We start from the raw sequence: 21,734 nt of genomic DNA on the forward strand, positions 1-21,734 counted from the left end.
ATGTATATTTCCGTTGAAATCTGCAAACCGAAATTTTTCGCGATCAGAATACTTCCTTTACTTCGTACAAAGGAATCTATTAATTATTAAACGATTATAATCACACTCCCTCCATCAAGTGAGTGATAAAATAAATGACCACTTTATACAAATAAAGGCTATCAAAATATTCCATTTGAGTTATATTTATATACAGTAGTAATGGGTATTGGTATTGCTGATGATGTTTATAACAATAAACATCATCTTTAAATAATACGCCTATAGCCTACAAATTATAATAATTTATTAATAGCTTAGTCATTTTATACGTATTCATAGAATGTTATGTAATTTTTTTCGTATTGTTGACTAATATTCAATATTAATGTTTACTTTTAATTTTCAATAAACTGATTCAGTTAAATTCTGGGCGTGTCCCAGTACGAATGGTACAGTTGTTTCCTTCTGCAATGTGTGGCGTGTTAGTTAATTTTGTGTGTGTGCGCGCGCGCGCGCACGTGTGTGTGTGTGTGTGTGTGTGTGTGTATTAATGAATTCGTACGTTATTTGAGTTTTCTGTTTGCGAAGTTTTCTTTTTGCAATGAAAATCCAAAACTCTACTTGACAACCCACAATAGAAAAAGAACTTGGGGAATACCAAGGCGGCTTCAAACCAGGCCGAAGCTGCGCAGAACAAATTTTTAACCTTAAGCAGATTATACAATATCCCAAAATAAGAAACCTCAAAATAATATCTGTTTTCGTCGACTTCAAAAAAGCATACTACTCCATACACCGCGAATGTCTCTTTAAAACGCTCGAAGAATTCAAAATATACGCGAGAACAATAAGCTTAATACAGCAAACTCGTAACAAACACAAAATCCAAAGTTAAGTTCTTTGGCAAACTTTCCGACCATTTTGAAATTAAAACTGGAGTGAGACAGGATGATGGACTGTTCCCAGTCTTGTTCAATTACTGGAAAAAGTGATCAGAGAATGGACCAAGAACTTGAGAAACTGAACATCGCAAACACCCTATTTATTAGAAACAAATGTCCTAAAATACACACTACTGCTAACATTTGCAGATTATATTGCCATATTCGTTAAAAACAATCAAGAAGCACAAACTAAAATACAAAAAATAAATGAATGCACAAATAAAGTAGGATTACATATCTCCTTTAAAAAAACGCAGTGGTTCACAAACGATAAAGGAAAAAACAAAATAAAAATAGACAATAAATCAAGAAATCCAAAGTTTATTGTTTTGTTTAATCTCAGACAAATTCTTTAAATATATTTAGCGTACTTATAAATATTTCTTGCTTAATACAAAAACAAATCTGATATGAACAATAAATGACTTCCTTGTACGCCTATTAAATTACATTACACATTTTTTTAAAATGAAAAATACATAAAATTTCATTAATAACTTCTGATATTTTTTCATATATATATATATATATATATATATATATATATATATATATATATATATATATATATATATATATATATATATATATATTTATTGTTATTACTGAATAATTATTTATCGTAAAAAGTTCTTTGTCAAAATGTAAATACCTCCGTGAAATCACAACCCATAACGTTTTATAAAAAGAAGCAATAAGAGAAAGGGTCAAGAAAATATCTTATAAGAATAAACTAAAACACTACAACACAGTCATTTTACCCGAAGCCCTGCACGCAGCCGAATGTCTCCAAACATTTTCAAATAAAGAAATTTTCAAAGTGGAAAAATGAATCCTAAGAAACATTTATGGCACAAACTTTAAAAACGAAATACATAAACTCAAAAGCGAAAACGAAATTTACAGAACATAGATAAAATCTATAACACAATAAGAAAAAGGTTACAATTTTACGGCTGTTTGTTCAGAATGGATCCAAAAAGACTTACAAAACAAATCTTTCATCGATTTAATGCAGTAAAAACTAAATTCACATTGTTCTCGGAAGTCGATAAAGACATTAAAAAATTAAACGAAAACACAATACAAGACCGAGATCAATTGAGAAAATTTATAAAAAACGGTAGACTCCCAGAGAAAGCCAAAAGACCAGAAATAAAATGAACTGAAGAAAGAAAACAAGAACAAATTAACAGAATTCAAAAATATAATATAATATATATTTTAAATTAAACATGTCAAAAAAAATAACTTGCAATGTATGTACCCTAAATAAATAAACACGACTCTTTAAAAGCATTTAACTTAAAATTTGTTATTCTTAATTTTTTGGTTATATTTCTATGCTTGCAAGTGTTATGCCACTAGGGATTCTTCTAGGTCTTTCAACATAAAATAGAGTTTCGTATTTAAGTTTATAATCTTTAAGTTCTTCTAAATAATCATTACTTTTGATGAACAATTAAAAATAATTTAAAACGTAGCCTAATTACTAATAATGCTTTTGGCAACTGCTCGGTTATTATATCAGTAAAATCGGCTCGTTTCTAGTTTAAAGGAAAACATTTATGATCATGATATAGATATATGGAAATATTCGTTTTGGAGTCTCCGATTACAAAAAAGTAGTTTTTAAAAAATGTCTGATAAACTTTCTTTGATGATTCTTCCGTAGGTTCTTAATGTTATGATAATAATATTTTTGAATTACTCTTAACTAGCATAGTCTTATACCGTACAGTACTCAATTTTGACAAAAATGTTTGTTAGAATCTCCTTGTCAAATCAATGCAGCGAGTTGCAACGTCCGCTTCCATATCAATGTTTGGTAAATTGATTTATTTTTTTTAACACGAATTTAAAACAACTGAATACAAAAAAGAATTTAAACAAAAAAAATTACCAACAGCAGCGGTGAGGATGAGGACATGGACGTGCAACCATACTCTGGTTCAAACGCTGCGACTGCGGGGGTTTTTTATACGGTTCAAACCAATGTGCAATATTGTGAAAGTGAAACTAAAGACGACAGTTGTCATGAAGATGATATTGGAAGATTCGTGATTCGGCCTGGAGAGTACTATGCCGGTTGATAAGAAAAAACGTCTCTTGGAAAATGTCTGGGTACCTTCGAAGAACTACGATTTTGCGGCAGATTCCCAACAGCTTAAATGTAAAGTCAGACGAATATTCACCAAGGCTAGCTTTACTCAAAGGTACTTTCTGTAGATATTCTGTGCAATTTTCGCCATCAGCCAGAACGATGAAAGGTAGTTGGGGTTCTTTTTCCATCAGACCTTTCAAGGACGTGCACGATTATTGAAAAGCAAATGTACAATTCCGGGACATCACATTGGAACCTGCGGAATTATTCATGGAGGCGTTCCAGTGGACATCCAACTTCACGAAAATTAATAGAAAAAACGAAAAATATACTGTCCTCAATTGTTTCATGCATGCTTTTTTCCTCTCTATGATTTAGTTCTGCTAAAAATTTGGATGAAGGCGTACTTATTGACTTCAATTTACACATCGAAGCAGGTGATTCACAACTAAAAGACCATTTTGAGACTGCATGAAAATTCAATAACTGGTCTATGTGGCGCAAAAATCGGTGAACCCATCGTCATAAGGATTAAAAAAGATTGCGTTTACAGTAATCTGGCTGAAAAAACCGTGGATATTTCTGGCAAATAATAGCTGTCTATTGGATTACATTTCTTTAATGAAAAGGTAAACGAATACAAAGAAGATTCTTTAGGCTTTCTCGAGCTTGAAGGACTTAATGCTTTGAGTATTGAAGATTTTGTGACAAAAATTGAATCCTGATAAGTGTGTAGCGTTAGACTTTGACAGATGTTCCACCATATCTGGGAAAGAGGTGTGCAGGCGATCTTGATACAAAAAAGCCTTCTATTCATTGTTTTTCTCTCAAGCTTAACTTTGTCGTGAACAACTTAAAGTTATCCAAAAAATTTGAAATTACATTGGAATTATCAAGGAGATAATCACTCATTTTCTTCCAAGTCTGTTTTACAATGCAAGCTTATTGCTAGCATTCCTAAATTGAGACTAGGTGGTGAGAGAAATACGTCTGATGTTTTTAAGTATCACTTCGTTTAGATTGTTAATGCAGTAGAGACGACCTTAGCTGAAGAGGAAAATGCAGTATTAAGAAGAAAGATTATTAAATGTATGCAGATCTTCATTTATTGTGTCAGAAGCATTAATTGCTAATTATTCCTCTATACTGGATCTGTAGCAAATGCACTTCGTTGTAGAGAATTGACATAGTCAAAGCTAACTAGCATAATGAAACTATTTTTGACATGCTATGAGTTCATCAGGAAGATGCATAGAATGATGACTGCTGTTTTAAAAGAAGCAGGCAACATTGCAATGCAATTGAATGTTGGTATAACCACAACTTACCCTGCTATCCAACAGAAGCATAAAAGCTACCATTCAGCCAGAAATCCATCAGAATTTTGGAGGTTTCTAATAACTCCTTACTAGGATTCCATCATATCATCTTTATAAGTCAGTTTTCAGCAGACAAATCCAAATGAGGTTTTAAAAATGAGCGAATCGTTTAATAACTATTATAAGGGCTCTGCTGATGTTGCTTTAACAGCCCTGCACAAGTACTATTGACCATTCATTTAACTCTCTTCATCAAATTAGAGCAAGGCTAAGAAGCACCACTCGTGAAAAAAACAGGTTAAATGGGTTAGCTATATTAACATTCACAAACAATGAATTTTTCAAGGAGCAATTAACTGAAGCTGTAGTTAGACAATCTGCATCTAATCCTTACAAACTATTGTTCCAAAACATATGTTTTATTTAGGACAGAGCTGTCTGGTCACCAGATGCATCCTAGTAGAGGATACTATTTACACATTTCAAATTGCAGAAATCCTATCAAAGACACAATATTATTATATTAAACTAGAATATTTATTAAAGTCTTGCTATATCAGATTTTTATATGTTATGAAAGACATTTAAAGGAGATGTATGGAATCAATTACTTCACTGTTCAGTGAACTCTTACAAAATATTGAAACAATACTAGCCGTTTTTTCAATTTCAATTTTAATTTACTGTATGGCAATGAATCTTAATTCCATTGGAAACTTATGAAAATTAACAGCAGCTACTTGTAATAGCTTATAATTTTCCAGATTACCTTTGGTAACCCAAAGCCTTTGGTTGGTCTAGTGGTGAACTTTTCATCGCAATTCAGCTGATTTTGAAGTCGAGAGTTCTAAGGTTCATATCCTAATGAAGGCAGTTACTTTTACACGGATATCTTTGTTCTTTGGTAATTGGGCTTCAATTAACCACACATCACAGGAACAGTCGACCTGAGACTGTACAAGCCTACATTTGATTTACATCATCCTCATTCATCCTTACTATGGTATATGGTTCATCCTTACCCTTACTATGGTTCCAGAAGCTAAACAGAAAAAGAAAGATTATATCCGACATTGCACCTTTATAATATCTGGCCATTTAATAATCTCTATAATATTATGTACGTTTCTAGAATTATAATTGTCCTTGTTTTCAACAATATGGCCTAACATTGACAATATACCATACCAATTTATATACCTATTAATGAAGCTTAGGATGAAATGATTCCTGAACCGATTTAAACTTTCTCCATAGTTAAAATCTCAATTAAGAAAATCGGTTTGCGCCTCCACGTTGGTTCATCTGGATAACCAGTTAGAAACTTGGAGATTTCTACTGGTGAACTAAATCGGAATCACCTCTCTGGATCACATCCCGAGTTGTAACTCGGGAATTTATTCCCACCCAAGGCTGACTTGCCTTTGAAAGTCAAATATGGAAGGTCTTTTAAGAAAAAATCCACCGTCTGGTAAATACCAGAGAAGGCTGCACTCGGATCCGGTGGGCAGCTGCTTAAAAGATAACAATGAATCGGAGCGTTTGGAAACACCCAAAAACAACACAACTTCAAAATTGAGGATAAGACACAAGCAAATAAACTACATTGCCACTCACAACATTAATTCTCTAACTCAACCCGGCAAACTAAAAACTCTAACAGACATAATGGACAAACAAAATATCCTAATCGCAGGACTTCAAGAAATGAGAAACACCGATCGAGAGCCGTTTGAATCTCAGGGTTACAGAATTTACAAAGGAATACCCAGGAAACGTGTGATGAAGAATTGCCCACAGTTCGGAACAGGATTTGCAATCAATCTTAAAATAATTGACTCAGTCGTAGAATTTAAGTCTTACTCCCCCAGGATTTCAACCTTAACCCTAAAATCAGCCAATAAATTCTACACCATAATAAATGTCCATGCTCCCACCAATGACAAAAACAATCTTAAAAAAGATAGAGAAGAGATGGACAAATTCTGGGAACTTCTTGACCAAACTGCAAACAACATAAATAAGACCCACACCAAGATTTTAATAGGGGACTTTAATGCCCAACTTGGTAAAGAACGAAGATATTGTGATATTATCGGAAAATGGCCTGCCCAAAAGAAAACTAACAAGAACGGCCAAAGACTTGTCGAATTTTGCAGAAACCATATGATCTCAAAATCCACCTATTTTATGAGAAAACCAAACAAATTGAAGACTTGGAAACACCCAGATTGGAAAAAAGGGGAATGGCAACTCGATCATGTTTGCATGGACCGGAATTATCACAAGGAGATTTATAATGTAAAAGTCTTGAGAGGAACAGATACTGGATCGGACCATTACTTAATTAAAGTTAAAATAAAATTCACCCCGCATAAAAAGAAAAAATCCCAACCTAAAAACAAAAGAGCTTATGATCCACATAAATTAATAAACAATGCCATCTTTGAAGAAACAACAAAAAAAATCAAATTAACTAATAATTTAAAAGAACTGACATCCCAACTGAAAGAAATAGCTGAAGAACTAGCCCCTATAAACCCAAGAAAAAAACACCAATGGTGGAATGAAGAATGTGACAAAGCAGTCAAAGACCGACACCGGGCTTGGATCAACCACCAAACCCAGAAAACTGAAGAATCTAACCATGAATTCACCAAACAAAGGAAAATAACTCAGAAAATTATAAGAGGAACCAAACGACAAGCCCAAAAAAACTTGATTCAGCAAATAGAAGAAAGTTCCAAGAAAACTAACTTCCGAGACTATTATAAAATTTTTGGTCAGGCTCTTCAAAGATATGAACCACCCACCCTTATGCTGAGAGGAAAAAAAGGAAATATGGCCCACACCAATAAAGAAAATGCTGGAATTTTGGCAGAAACCTTCAATAGACTCAACTGTGACGACCCCCCAGAGCTTTTTGAGATTGACACTGAAACTCCAGTTAAAACTTCATCAGTAAATATCAACCCGCCAACAATTCAAGAAGTTCTCGCAGCCTTAAATGAAATAAAAAACTACAAAGCAAGCGGAGAAGACCAGCTTTTCGCAGAACTCTGGAAACACTCATCAGTTTATTCAGTCAAAACTTCCCTACATCTATGCCTCGTGAAAATATGGAACGAAGAAAAACTTCCAAAACACTGGACCACAGCCCTCATTCGTCCATTACATAAAAAAGGGGATAAAACTAATCCGGAAAACTACAGAGGCATATCTCTCCTGGATTGCACATACAAAACCCTGTCGAGAATCATATACAACAGATGCAAAGACCAACTTGAACTGGAACTTGGGGAATACCAAGGGGGATTTAGGCCATGGAGAGGTTGCCCGGAGCAAATAATATCCCTAAAACTTATGATGGACTTATATAAAAGACAGAAAAAACAACTAATAATCACCTTCGTCGACTTTAAAAGGGCCTATATGATTGTATACACCGACCATCCATGCTGAATATTCTGAGAAACCTGGGCCTTCACCCTAAACTCGTAAACATGATAAAATTAACTTTAACCAATACCCAGTCCAGAGTGAAATTCAGAGCTGAACTCTCTCAACCCTTCTACATAAAAACTGGATTGAGGCAAGGAGACGGCCTCTCACCACTCCTTTTTAACTGCGCCCTCGAATTTGTCATGAGAAAATGGTATGAAATAAATCCCAAAAATATAAAAATGGGTACTAAGAAAAACTCCATCACACTAAATTGCCTAGGATTTGCAGATGACCTCGCTCTTTTAGCAAATAATATTCAAGAAGTCAAAACACAAATCATGAGCCTTCAAAACCTAGCACAAAAGATAGGGCTTCATATTTCTTTCGAAAAAACTGAACTAATGGCCATAGATCCTCTGGTAATAGAGCACATTACGGTAAACAATCAGAAAATAAAAATAGTAAAACAATTTAAATATCTAGGGGAAATAATAACTTATAATTTAAATGAAAAAGTGACATGGCAAAACAGGACAAATAAAATGATTAAATCCCAAAATTAACTTGGTCAACATATAACAAAAAATGCCTTTCTGCTAAAACAAAACTTAAACATTATAAAACTGTAGTACAGCCAGAAGTCACCTACGGAAGCGAGACCCTTTTCAAAATCACTCAGAAAAACCGAATTGAAAAAATTCTGAAAATAGAGAGGAGAATTGTCAGAACGTGTATCAATAAAAAACACCAAAAAGAAGGCCAATGGTGGATTGTGCCAAATGAGGTGGTGTATCGAGAAATAGAGCCTGTTACTGATACTATGCGGAAAAAAAGAATCTCTTTCTTTGGTCATCTCATAAGGACACCGGAAACAAGACTGTCAAGAAATATCAATGAAAAGCTCTGGTTCTAAAAGCTAGAAGTAGGATGGATCAAAGAAATTAGAGAAGATATGAAAGAATTGGGAATTTCCCTGACTGACCTACAGAATAAAACTGGAAAAATTACAAAGCTAAAAGATAAAAGCATTAGATTTAAACAAAAGACAAAATACAACGAAGAGGGTGTTTACGGATGAAGAAAAGAAAGCAAGATCTGAACGGATGAAGAAAAGAAAGCAAGATCTGAACGGATGAAGAAATACTGGGCAGCTCGTTAGAGTAAAATAACACGCTTTTCTCAGAAAAGATCCAACTAAAATTGACTTAAGTGGTCCCATGTTGGCCGTAAAAGCATAATAATAATAATAATGAAGCTTAACCAAAAAATTATTTATTAAAAAAGTGATTCCTACCATGTTAATTACATGTGCGCATGCTTGAATTTGAAAATATTTTGATATTTTTAAAATCTTAAATTAACATTAGTGGGAGGATTTGTGAGTTGTAACCTGTGTTGTAAGTGGTTTAATCACTTAAGCTTGGATGACCTCTGAATCAAACAAAGGAATTTACTCTGAAAAAGTGCATTCTTCTTTTTGACAGGAGCATTTTTTGCAGAGAATCCATGAAATTTCAAAAGAATTATTAAAGTTGTGAGACTTGACTTTGACCAAAAAGTAATATGCATTATGTTTTGCTAAGATTTGTGCCACAGCTGTTGAATAAGGAACAAAAAGAAAATGCTTTATCATTTGGCAGGTTTGGACTGATGGAAAGGAAATCTTTTTAAAAAATGTCATAATAGATCACTACTGTATCTCATTAGATATGGGTGGGTGTATGGTTGTTAGATAAAAAACTGCAAGTCATTGCCGTGAGTGAGAAAAAAGCATGCCAAAGTTTTTTAAGATTGCGGAATGTACGTGTAATGTGATTTACATCAATGAATTGATGTAAGTTTTTATAATTTCTTTTCTTTTTGTGTATAAGATTTGACTTTTGGTGGCCTGTTATGTTACCACAGATAATATGAACCAAACACAGCAAAAAGAATAATATAGAAAGTATTTACTAGTAGTCTTTTTATAGTCTTGCTTTTTGATTTTCCTTTCCTTTATTGTTTCTTCCTTATTTAAGTTAAAAAGAAACAAGGATGGACTATTTTCTTAAAACTTTTTGTAGTATTGTCATCTGTGCTTGTCTTTCTTAGCCTTTTACCCTTGTGTTAGATAGCAACTTCCTGTTCAGATAGTAAATAACTCTTACTTCTCTATTTTACTATTTTTTCTTGAAATTAAAAAATCTTTTACCATGTTGTAATTTAAGTAAATGTATTTTCAAAATCTATAAATAGTAGGTAGTTAGCTTTCTTCAATGTGCTATTAGTTTTGCAATACAATGAACGTTTTTTTATCATCCAACTGTAACTACACTCTTTAAAACTTAACTGAATATTTTGGATGTGCATTATGAATAAATGATAACAACCTTACCTACAAATCTCATGATTTTTAAAAGAGAGCTATGTGTTTTGTATTGCTCTGAAATATTGTAATAGCTCAGTTAGGTATGGTATTTTCATTTGCTACAAAATCATCCATCAGTAGCTGTTTTGAGCAACAGCTGTTGTTACTGTATAAATAAATAAATTTCAATTTTTGATTGTTAAAATCCTTGTATAATATCAATTTTATTTTACATATGTGCATATGTGCAAACACACAACACACACATACATACAGTAGCTGCCACGTAACGGTGAGCTTGTATGACAGACAGTCTGCATGTCACTTGCTACTGTACTATTGTTCTCTGAAACATTGGCATAAATCATTTGTTAGTAGCATAAAACATGATGCAACTGTTGTTTATGAAGGAATATATTTTTGTGTGTTTACAGTATTAAGAAAGTGACATTATGTTTCAAATACAAAACAATTATTTTTATTTTATTTTTGTTTCTCTTTTGCCTTTCCATATATGTAAAGTTTAGTTCTGTGGTTCTGCTTCTCAGTACAGTTCTTTGGTGTGTGTCGTGTATTTTGTTAATTATTGTGAAAGCAATTGTGAGGAGGATAAAAAAGGATTTAAAATACCCTGTTGAGGTTTGTACATGATTGAATAAATTAATATGTTTTTATTTGAATCAGTTGGTGACACATGTTATGGAAAACATAGACAAACAAAGAAAACAAAGACTATATTTTTAAAAATAAATGGAAAATGTTTGAATATATACCTTTATTTATTTTCTTTCTGAATATTTATGTATTTAATATTTTTCTTCTAACATGAGATTTATCTGGTGTTTTACAATCAATTGTGGAGTGATTTTTTTTTATTTTTCAGACTGATTGCCACTTCTAAATTTGAGCCAACATATGCTAGACAGGCATTCCCATGTTTTGATGAACCCTGCTTTAAGGCCGAATTTACTATACAGTTAGTTAAACCATCTGGAAATAATTATATTGCCCTGTCCAACATGAATAATAATAATATATATATATATATATATATATATACAATAAAAGACAATCAAAGAGGTGATTTTCAGGAAGTAGCTCATTGAGATAGCCATGATTGATGTTTATAATTAAATTACAAAACTAAAAATTCTTTTGTGTATAAATCACATAAAAAACACAATTAGGTTAACTGAAATTTTTTCATACATCCTTTTACTTTTATCTTCAAATAATACAATGTATTAATATTAATACATTGTAAAAATTATAATTGTTTACTATTTAGCATGCCTTACAATGTTATCACAAATGTAGTTGATATCACTAGTACCAGAATTAAAAACATGATTTTGTTTATTGAACTCAGGAAAATAAAAGATTAAAAAATCAACGTATTTCATGATAATTTATTTTACATAATGTTGCATAATAATAACCACATTTTATAATTACAATATCAGATATAGTTGTAATAATTCTTTTATGTAGTTAAATGTGATAATAAATTATGTAGTTGAATGTGATGACTGAAAGGATAATTCAATAATTATATTAACTATATGACAGTTACATATGTTGCAACATCATATGAATACTTACCTAAATTTTTGCTGCACTTAACAAAAAACAAATAAAATAAACACTGTAATAAGCAGTAAAACTGATAACATTATTTATGGTTATGAAGAAAAATAATATTACATTAAATTCAAGTATTTCTTGATTTAATCTTGCCTGGATTTGATACTTACAATACAACACAGACACTGATCACTAAGGAGTTGCAACTGGTGCTCTGAAATTTTAATATTCTTTCACTCCATGGATTTCAGGACTACCAAGAACCCTTGCTATCTTTGAGGTTACACATATCTTTCATATGATTAAAAACCTTTTTTTGCTAGTGAAAATATAGTTATTTACATATATACAGACACTGATTAATTTATTTGCATAAAAGTTTAAATTTTTTTTTTTAGGAACTGGTTCAATTGTAATCTGTTTTTTTCTTAATAAATTACATTACAGAATATATTATCTTCTGCTATTTTTAGAAATATGAAAACTCTTGAATATCCTCTTATATTACAGATGGCAGCAGTTTATTATCTTCATACAGGTTTTCCTCTTCTGCTGCCATTTTCTCAATTGACTAACCAAATTTTATCAACATGGCTGTACTCGCTAAATGGTACAGCAACATGCTTCCATTTTTTTTACATCTTCAATGCCAGGCATTTCTGCAATCTATTCAGTAGTACAGATTCCTTTGTTAAAATGTCAGCTTTTTGAACAATTTTATTTACGTGAAAAAGTTTACCCCATGTCTTTTAAATACATTAAATAGATTGCTAGATGGGCAATCCATAAAAACCAGGAAATTCTTGATTTTTTGTACACTGCACAAAGAGCCTCAACAAACTAGGTCAAGCTGATAAGCCAACCCAAGCCTTAGAATAGCTTAATAATTCATTGGAAACTTTCTTATTATTTTGATGACTCTACAATTCACTGACTTTCCTGTAACTAGCTCAGGCAACTTCTCTCAATTTGCATTAACCCCAAGGACAACAATTGAGGCTACTTACCACGACAACTTTCTTCACCCTACATTGCAAAATATTTTATTTAATAGATTGCAAAATATCAGATTACCTGAAAGAAGTAAAATATCTGCTTACGTGGTTGGAGTAGCCCTCCAATTAATGATATAACTTCCTTTGCAAATTCACAAAACATCAACTAAATTACTATCATAATTGATTTAATGATGTATTAGTTAATGGCTCGTCAAACAATGTTGGAAGTAAAGTTTTTAATTTAAAGTATTTTTACAACTGACTGTTTTCTACTTAACTATTTTATCATCTGTTAGAATAATTGAAGCATGAGTTGCAAAAACCACACAGCAAAGATTTGCACTTTCTGTAATAGTTTACTTCTTTTTAAAGATGCTGAATGTAATTTAGAAATAGCTACTTTAATTTTTTTTGTTTTTATAGTTTGTAAACTGTTAAATAGGATTTTACTTTTTTTTTGCAATTAACTGGGCTCCCTAATCAAACTTCAACTACCTATTTATATTATATTCGAAAATAACAACTTAGCCCATTAACAGAAAAACCTAAAAAAACAATAGTTGACTTTTGTGGAATCCTGCATCATCAGTCTGTACACAAATCTATAATTAAAAAAATAACAAAAAAATAAAATAAAAACTTAAGAATTAAAATAAAACACATTAATAACAACACAACTCCACTGCCATTACTGGAATGATGCAAACTTAATACATCACACATATTATGTGTGTAATCTTTGATGCCAACTGCTACAACTCACCATGTCTTTAAAACCTCATCTTCAAATATGATCTGGTGATTTATCATTTCATACTTTTAACTATTTCAAGAATATTAATTTTTTTATTATTATTACAAATTTCAAATATTTCTGAATTATTTTTACAATCAGTAATACTATGCTTACATTGCTACAACGGTCGACCATACACTTACTTTTCTATTTCTCTAAGCATTGTAATGTTCTGTCAACATTTAAAAAAAAAATCTGTTAGTTTTGCCAATATAAACTTGATAACTTTCATTACATTTAATTTTGTATACTCTCCTTTAGTCCTCGCCATAATATTTGTTATTGTAATTCATTAAATATTTTATATGGTTAATTGGTTTATATGCTTTTTTATGTTTCTATTTATTAAATAGATTAATAATTTTTCTATTATTTTACTTGCATAATTATACTCTAGGAAAAACTATTACTAATCTGTGTTATTTTACTGTTGTAATTTTGTAAAATTATTACAATACTGTTTTTTATGGACTTTTTCTATAATTTTATCATCAAAACGATTGAATACTACTACTTGTATATTTCATCTACTTGCTTTTTTAAAATTTATTTTCATTGTTTTCCTTTTTATAATGTACAGCTCTAAAAATCAAGATTTTATACATATTGATTTTTTTTTGACCATGTGTGATTACAACATGAAAATAACAGATTGGTAATAGTTTTTTCCTAGAATACAATTATACAAATAAGATAAAATAAAAATTACTAATGTATATGATAATTTATAAAAAACATATAAATCAAACAACCATTTTACAAAATATTTAAGGAATGACAATTACAAAGATGATGATGAGGACTTAAGGGAAATATACAAAATAAAATTTATATTGGTAAAACTAGCAGATCTTAAAAAAAGGTTTACAATGCTTATAGAAACAAAAAAATAAGTGTGTCTAATGTGGCCGAACATTTTTTGCAATGTTGCATAATATTACTACAGATTGTAAAAATAATTCATAAATTTTTGAAATTTGTAATAACAATAAAAAAATGAATAGAATTAGTTAAAAAGTATGAAATTATGAAACAACAGATTGTATTTGAAAATTATGTTTTAAATTTACAACATTCCAGTAATGGCAGTGGAGTTTTTATTTGATTTTTTTTTATTTGTTTGTTTAATTATAGATCTGTGTACAGATTGATGGTGCAGCATTCCACGAAAGTCGACTATTGGTATTACTTTATTTTTAGGTTTTTCTGTAACTGTGCTTTGGTGGTTATTTTATGAATGTAATTAGCACAATGGTTAATATGTTGATTAATTATTTGAATTTTCAAAGAATTATCTATATTATACATATATCTATACTTTCTCAGCCACAAAAAATGTGACTTAAGAAGCATAGCAGGCAATCATAAACTCTGAAAAATAGTATAACAGTAAAGGCTGGCATTAAGGAAGATTACTTATTTCTTAGTTTACTTATATTATCAAATTCATATGATTAAGAAAAATGATGATGTATCTTAAAAACACCAGAAAAGGTACTGTAACATATTTTTAAGAACCTAGAAGAGAAATAGTTATACACATAAATAAATAGTAAGTGAGCATAGTACTAATTAATAATGATTATCTACTACTAGTAAAAATCCTTTCATTTCATATGATCATGATGCACTGCAAAGGAAAAGTCCGATTTAAATATCAAGATGCGTCAACCCAAGCGAGACCAAATTTGCTACTTTTTTAATGGAATATACACTAATCATTAAAGGGGTTTCTTTCTGAATTTGAAGCATTCTATATCTAGACTTTCATATCCAAGGTTGCTAAAGCAATAAAATTTGAAGTTGTTTTTCTCATTTTAAATTAGTCCAATTTTTTCTTTTTAATTTTAAATTGCAATTACATTTGTCAAAATTTGATTTTCTGACTAAAACTATTCTGCATTTCTAAAAACACAAAAATAATTATGACTAAACTATAAAAAAGATGTCATTATCTTATTCTATATAAATTATTGCACAGTAACTGAATGATAAGTTTGAGCACAGTAGGATAGAATGATTTAGGCAAATATTTGATTTTAGAAATACAGCACAACTAATAAATTTATATCCCAAATGAAACTATATTCAAACTTGTACATACATACATACAAACACAGTCAACTGAAAATATTATTTTTTAAGATTGGGGTGAAATTTTAGATTACATAAAAAATATTTGCTTTAAGTAAATACCTACAAAAATTGTGTTAGCGTTTCCTCGCTTAACTTACAGGAGATGAACCAATAATTAGCAAAAATATAACCAGTGTTACATATCCACCAATAACCCACTCTCTGCTGAAGTAAATTGTAATCATCAATGTTGACTGCTGATATTTAATTACATCCTTCATTAATTAACATTAAGTAATGAAGCAATAAAAAAAAATTACCATGGACACATTTTATTTAAATGTACAACTAATGCTGCTCGTCGACTGATAAATATTGCACACCAATAAGGAAGTAAAATTCATAACAATGACTTCAAGTATCCTTAAGAAGGGCTGTTATGAGTGATCTCACTTCCATCCAAATTAAAAATGTTATCAAACACTAAATTAAAAGAAAAAAGTGGTTACAATAGAGTTCATTAAAAAACAATACATATCATGGGAAGCAACATAATTACAGGCATGAAAACATTATATTGCTTTTAACTGAAAAAAAACAAAAAAATGTAATTATTAACAAAATTCTAAAAACCATTAGAAAATAATGTTCTACTATCTAATACAAACATATAATGTAATGTGTATAGAAAAAAACAATATTAAAATGGGATGAACAAAACAAATTCGAATAGTAACAAGAATTTTGTATAGTAAAATTAAGTCATTTTTGGAGTACAGCTTGTTCACATACATCAACTATAGTTATTTAAACAGAATTGATCATCCAGTTTGTTCTGAATTTTACAAATAATAATATTAATTTTACTTATTAGTAATATTAGCAGCTTTCTTTATAATGTGCAAATTAATTGTTACTATAATGCTGTTGCTTATTTAACATCTTTAGACACTCTATAGGTTACTAGAAGTTGGAAGTATGCTTGACTACTATACTTTGTATTTTGTACCTAATTCCAAACTAAATCTATATCAACAAATTAATTTCGACAATATATGTGTAGAATTAATGTCAAAGAGATGCTCAAGTTTGAAAAAGAATTATCACTGTCAATCTGGTAGTGGTAAAAATTCCTGCTTTTCATGAAATCTTTTCTATTAACTAGTGGTTTTTATATATGGTATTCCTATTTGCATGACTGCTAGACATCACTTGCAAGAGTTACAGCTACTTTACTGTGAATTTTTTGATAATCTCACTATAGCCATGATTTCATGCCAAACATTACCAATCCTTTACTGTATCTACTAAATAACAGCCTTTTTGCAGAGGTTTCAATGTGATAAAAATGATGGTTGTTCATTAATGGAAGAATTTGTGGAATAAAGAGGAAATAAAACAATAACAACTTGCTAATTGTAAATGTGAATATATATGCATTACATGATTTTAATTTTGCTGTAATAAATTTTTAGTTCTTTTGTTATTCCAAAATCAACCATATTCTACTCATTATAACCATAATTCGTTAAATGGTGGTATAGATTATTTTTGAGTGGTATGGATAATATTTTATTACATCATAAATAATAAAGGCACTCTTAGTAGATCATGAAATTAATGGTATAACAGACTGCATTAATAATGAAGATTTGCTACATTCTACAAATTACACTTGCATCTAGACAGTAAGGTAGTTCTTGTAAGGAAGGAATTTTGCATGGAATTAAGAATTTTAAATTGTGGAACAAGCAGATAAATACATTATAGATACCTTCCCAAGTAATGCGGATTATAGAATATGGTAATCCAAAAATTTGTAACAACACTTGTAAAAAAAAAAGTGATTTATACCTAAAACCTTCTAAAATCACAATGTAAAATGAAAAATCAATTACCTACTATGACAAAAGAAAATAAGGATTTATCAAATTATAAAGTTATAAGCTAACAGTTAAATAAAATCTGACAGTTGCTATTTAATTTTCAGTAAAATAAAGATATACTAATTTAAATTCAAACTGTTTTTTATATATTACTTATAGAATCACAATTAAAGTAAGATACCATCATTTCAATTCTAAAATAATCTCACTCATTTCAAATAAAACAACTTTATCTTATTACATCATTACTAAATTCATAAATAAAATTAAAAACTTATTGAATACAAATCAACAATGTTACTTTATAGTGATAAATCATACAATATGTATTATGGAGAAAAAGAGATTACATAACAAACAATTAACTTTGTAAGCACATTTTCGTATTGAATTGATAAACTGATTCAACTGTGAGACCATATTTTGTAATACTATTGACTTAAATATACTAAATAAAATATTATCAACAATTTAAACTGATTCTAAAAACAAATCAAGCTATAATACAAATGCATGCCACAAAATTTAGTTTAAATTTTTTAATTTAGTTCCAATACACTATGTTGGAGGAGGAGGTGGAGGAGCTGTTAATAGACTAGGCAAGGCCTGAAGAGGTGGGACAGGCACATTAGAGACAGGTGGTGGTTGCACAGGTTGAGGTGGTGGAACGACATAATTCTGTGGCCAAAAAACTGTAGGTGGTGGCTGTGTCAGAGGAATACTCTGTTGCCAAGGTGGTATGCTAGGAGGCGGCATAGCAGTAGTAGGTGTGGCCACAGTAATCGGTGGAGCTTGGGAAACAGGTGGAGGTGGTTGAGAAATAGCATTAGAAGGTGTCAACCAAGGTATCATGGGTGGAATACCTGTTAATGTAACTTGTTGAGCCGGTGGAGGTGGTGGCACACTGGGTGACATTATAGTCGGGGGTGGGATGTTGGGTGCACCAGGATTACTGTTGGCTTGCCATGGAGGCGGCATGGTAAGGCCTGGATTTGGTGGTGGTTGATTCATGTTTGGTTGAGTTTGTCCAACTTTGGGAGGTTGCTGGTTCCAAGGAGGAGGCGGGAGTGTGTTAGGAATTAACTGAGGAGGCGTCTGCAAAGGCTGTGTTGTAATTGGAGGTGCTGTTATAGCTCTTGGTGCCATCTGACGATCGAATAAATTCCCACTGGAAACTGGAGATCGTTTCTGCCCAGACTTATCACCATTACTATCAGTTCTATTAGGAGGTGGGCCTTCTCCAAGTTCTGCCATTAATGACATATACTGAAACAGAAGTTTTTTAAAAAGTGAAGCTTATCATATTATTTCTCATATACTTACAAAGATTATGTGCATTCACTTAAAACATTAAGCAAAGAACAAAAAAAATCTATTTTACTGCATTTAACTATATTCATAACAAACAATTATTAATTAATGTACATATAGTTTTGATGAACTTACATGGTAATTTCAACTGATCAGATTTCTCAAATTAACTTTTATTTTGATAACTCCTTAAGAATGAGGTGCACAATATAGTGTTACATTTAAGGTTATGTGCCCTAGATATTTTGTTTTCAAAAAAAAAAGATGACTTTCTTTTGCTAATATTATTTATTAATTTTACATAATTTGCTTCCAATTAACAATTACAATGCTAACGGATTAATGCAAAACTTAAAATTCTATATACAAAACAAAAAACTTAATTGACTGTTTTTTTATGAGCAAGTGTGAACAAGACTATTATTTATATAGAAATAATAACAATCCAATTCTGAGCAGTAATATGAAGTTACACAAAACAGTTGAATGCATTACTACTGACAACTCAGATAAATGTAATTAATATACCAATGTTGACTATTTCAGGAGACTTCCTGTGTACAGATAAATATGACACCATGTTCTACTTATTACAATTAATTCCCAGCAATTACAATACGTTCAGTTAACTCAATTAATATCAAAAGGATATACAACATAAGATACTAACTTTAATTTTTCATGTTACGACCAACTGGTAGTTATAGAAAAAATCTGATGTGGACATCACATGACTTCCTTATACGCCTATTAAATTATATATACAAATTTTTAAAAGTACATAAAATTTTATTTCACTAACTCAGATTTTTTTTCATATTTTTTTTTTATTGCTATTATTGAATTATTATTTATTGTAAAAATTTTTACAATCACAGATTAATAATAATTAATAAATCAATATATATAAATTTAAAAAAAAGAAGGAAATTAAGTTGAATGTGAACTGATGTGCCTTCCCCTTGTAAGATCTAAATATTTTCATTAATTAAAATCTTATTTGGCTATAACTCTGGAACCAATGAAAATAAGTATCACTTACATTGTTGAAAAGCTCTCAGTGAGTTCTTATTACTGCAGTTAAGAAAAAGTCCAAAAAAACCCAAGTGTCCAAAAATTTTTGGACACTTTTGGTCCAGTAGATTGCAATCAAAAGGGGAGGTGCGGAACTAGATGTTATAAGAGTCCTAAATCCAAAATTTCAACATCTTATAGCTAATCGTTTTTGAGTTATGCAAGATACATATACATATGTTCATATAGACATCATACTGAAACTAGTCAAAATGGATTCAGGGATGGTCAAAATTGATATTTTCATTGAAATCTGAAAACCGAAATTTTTCGCGATCACAATACTTCCTTTACTTCATACAAAGAAGTGAAAAACGTAAAAAATGATTAATTTAAATATAATTTAGTAAATGAATACAAATTATTATTTATTTTTAACTTTTAAATATTCAATTACAATCAAAAAGTTGTATTAAAAGGGTCATTGAAATATAAACTGGAATTTTTTTACACAGCTTTATTGAAATTAAATAAAACTACAAATAAATTACCTTATTTTTCTATGGGGTGGGTGGGAAGTCTCTTCACATTGTAATAAATCCAGCTTAATCAGGCTCTTCTACTGCAAATCTCACCAGTGATATCACTCACTGCTGCTGAAAAAGGTAAGCCGCAGTGGGAATCATCCAGTGTGTTCATTTGTGTTGAGATGACCTTAGTCATAGCAAGTGTGGAATGATGGTGCATACAAATGTGTTCACTGTTGAAGAGCGTTTGGTACCTTGGTGTAGATCCATGCGCTATGGTAAACATTGCAGAACACTATGAATGACTTCTTTGTGCATTTTGGGAAATTGTCACCAACACGGCAAACGTTACTAACACAGGAGAAACATTTTACTCTTATGTCGCAGGAGAAGAAGACTTTTACAACAGGAAGTGTTCTTGATGTGCCACACAGTAGGAGACCAAGCACTTGTGCTGCTGTGGAGGCACTGGTTCAACAATCACCAATGAAATCAATGCATAAACGTTCTGCAGAGTTAGGCATTCCAAGAACAACAATGTGTGACCATATGTGGAAGGGTTTGAATGTTAAATGTTTTCGTCCAGCCACAGTTAATGAGTTGAGTGACAATTACCTTGATCAACATGTTAATGCATGATAGTTATTTCTTGAATGCTTTCCGAGAGCAAACTATAAAAAGAACATCATGTTCTCAGACAAGTCTGTGATTTATCAAAGCTCTCATAACCAAAATTTTTTCTGGGCAAAAGGCAATCCTCAATTTTTGAGGATATCAAACACCATCCACCTCATGTTATGATTTGGGTTGGTATGCCAGCTGAACATCTTGGTCTTTATTTTTTCGATGGTGCAGGTAATCAACTCAATTATCTGAAAATTATCAATGAGTGGGTGCTTCCAGAACTACTGGCAAAGGAGATCGCTGACATCATTATGTTTCAGCAAGACAGTGCTCCAGTGCATTTTGCTTTGAATTTCTGCAGTCACATCAATTAAATTTTTCCAATCATTAGATTGGATGTAGATCAGAAGCGTTACCAGCTCCAATGCTTTAGCCAGCAAAAAGCCCTGATTTCACCCCACCTACAATGCACTTTGGGGTTTTGTAAAAGAAGAAATTCGAAAACACAGATACATCAACAAAAATCAGCTCCGAGATGCTGTTCTGTCATCAATTGAAATAATCATCCCCTACCCTGATACGCTGTTGTGAATGAACAACCAGACATGGAGGCGTTACCAGCTGTGCTGTGAACAAATCACAGTTGTTTTAGATCTATATAAGCTAAGCTGCACTTATCCTAATAATTTCATAACTACCATAAAGGGAATTCCTGCACACCATGCATAGTATCCTTCAAGGGAAATATACTTTCTCTACCAGATAGCATCCTGATCCC

General features: G+C 31.0%; 1 protein-coding gene across 3 annotated transcripts in view; it reads right to left on the minus strand.

Moving 5' to 3' along the window:
* Nucleotides 1-17,423: 17,423 nt before the first annotated feature.
* The window catches only part of SF1 (splicing factor 1), a 74,997-nt gene continuing 70,686 nt past the window's right edge, over nucleotides 17,424-21,734 (minus strand). For all 3 annotated transcript variants that reach the window (XM_075354834.1, XM_075354840.1, XM_075354848.1), the window contains one exon: nucleotides 17,424-18,746. In XM_075354834.1, coding sequence (XP_075210949.1) covers nucleotides 18,039-18,746 — 708 coding nt within the window. In that variant the 3' untranslated portion in view covers nucleotides 17,424-18,038. The remainder of the gene's footprint in view (nucleotides 18,747-21,734) is intronic.

This window comes from Lycorma delicatula, chromosome 1, assembly GCF_047948215.1.
Source record: "Lycorma delicatula isolate Av1 chromosome 1, ASM4794821v1, whole genome shotgun sequence".
Classification (NCBI taxonomy): domain Eukaryota; kingdom Metazoa; phylum Arthropoda; class Insecta; order Hemiptera; family Fulgoridae; genus Lycorma; species Lycorma delicatula.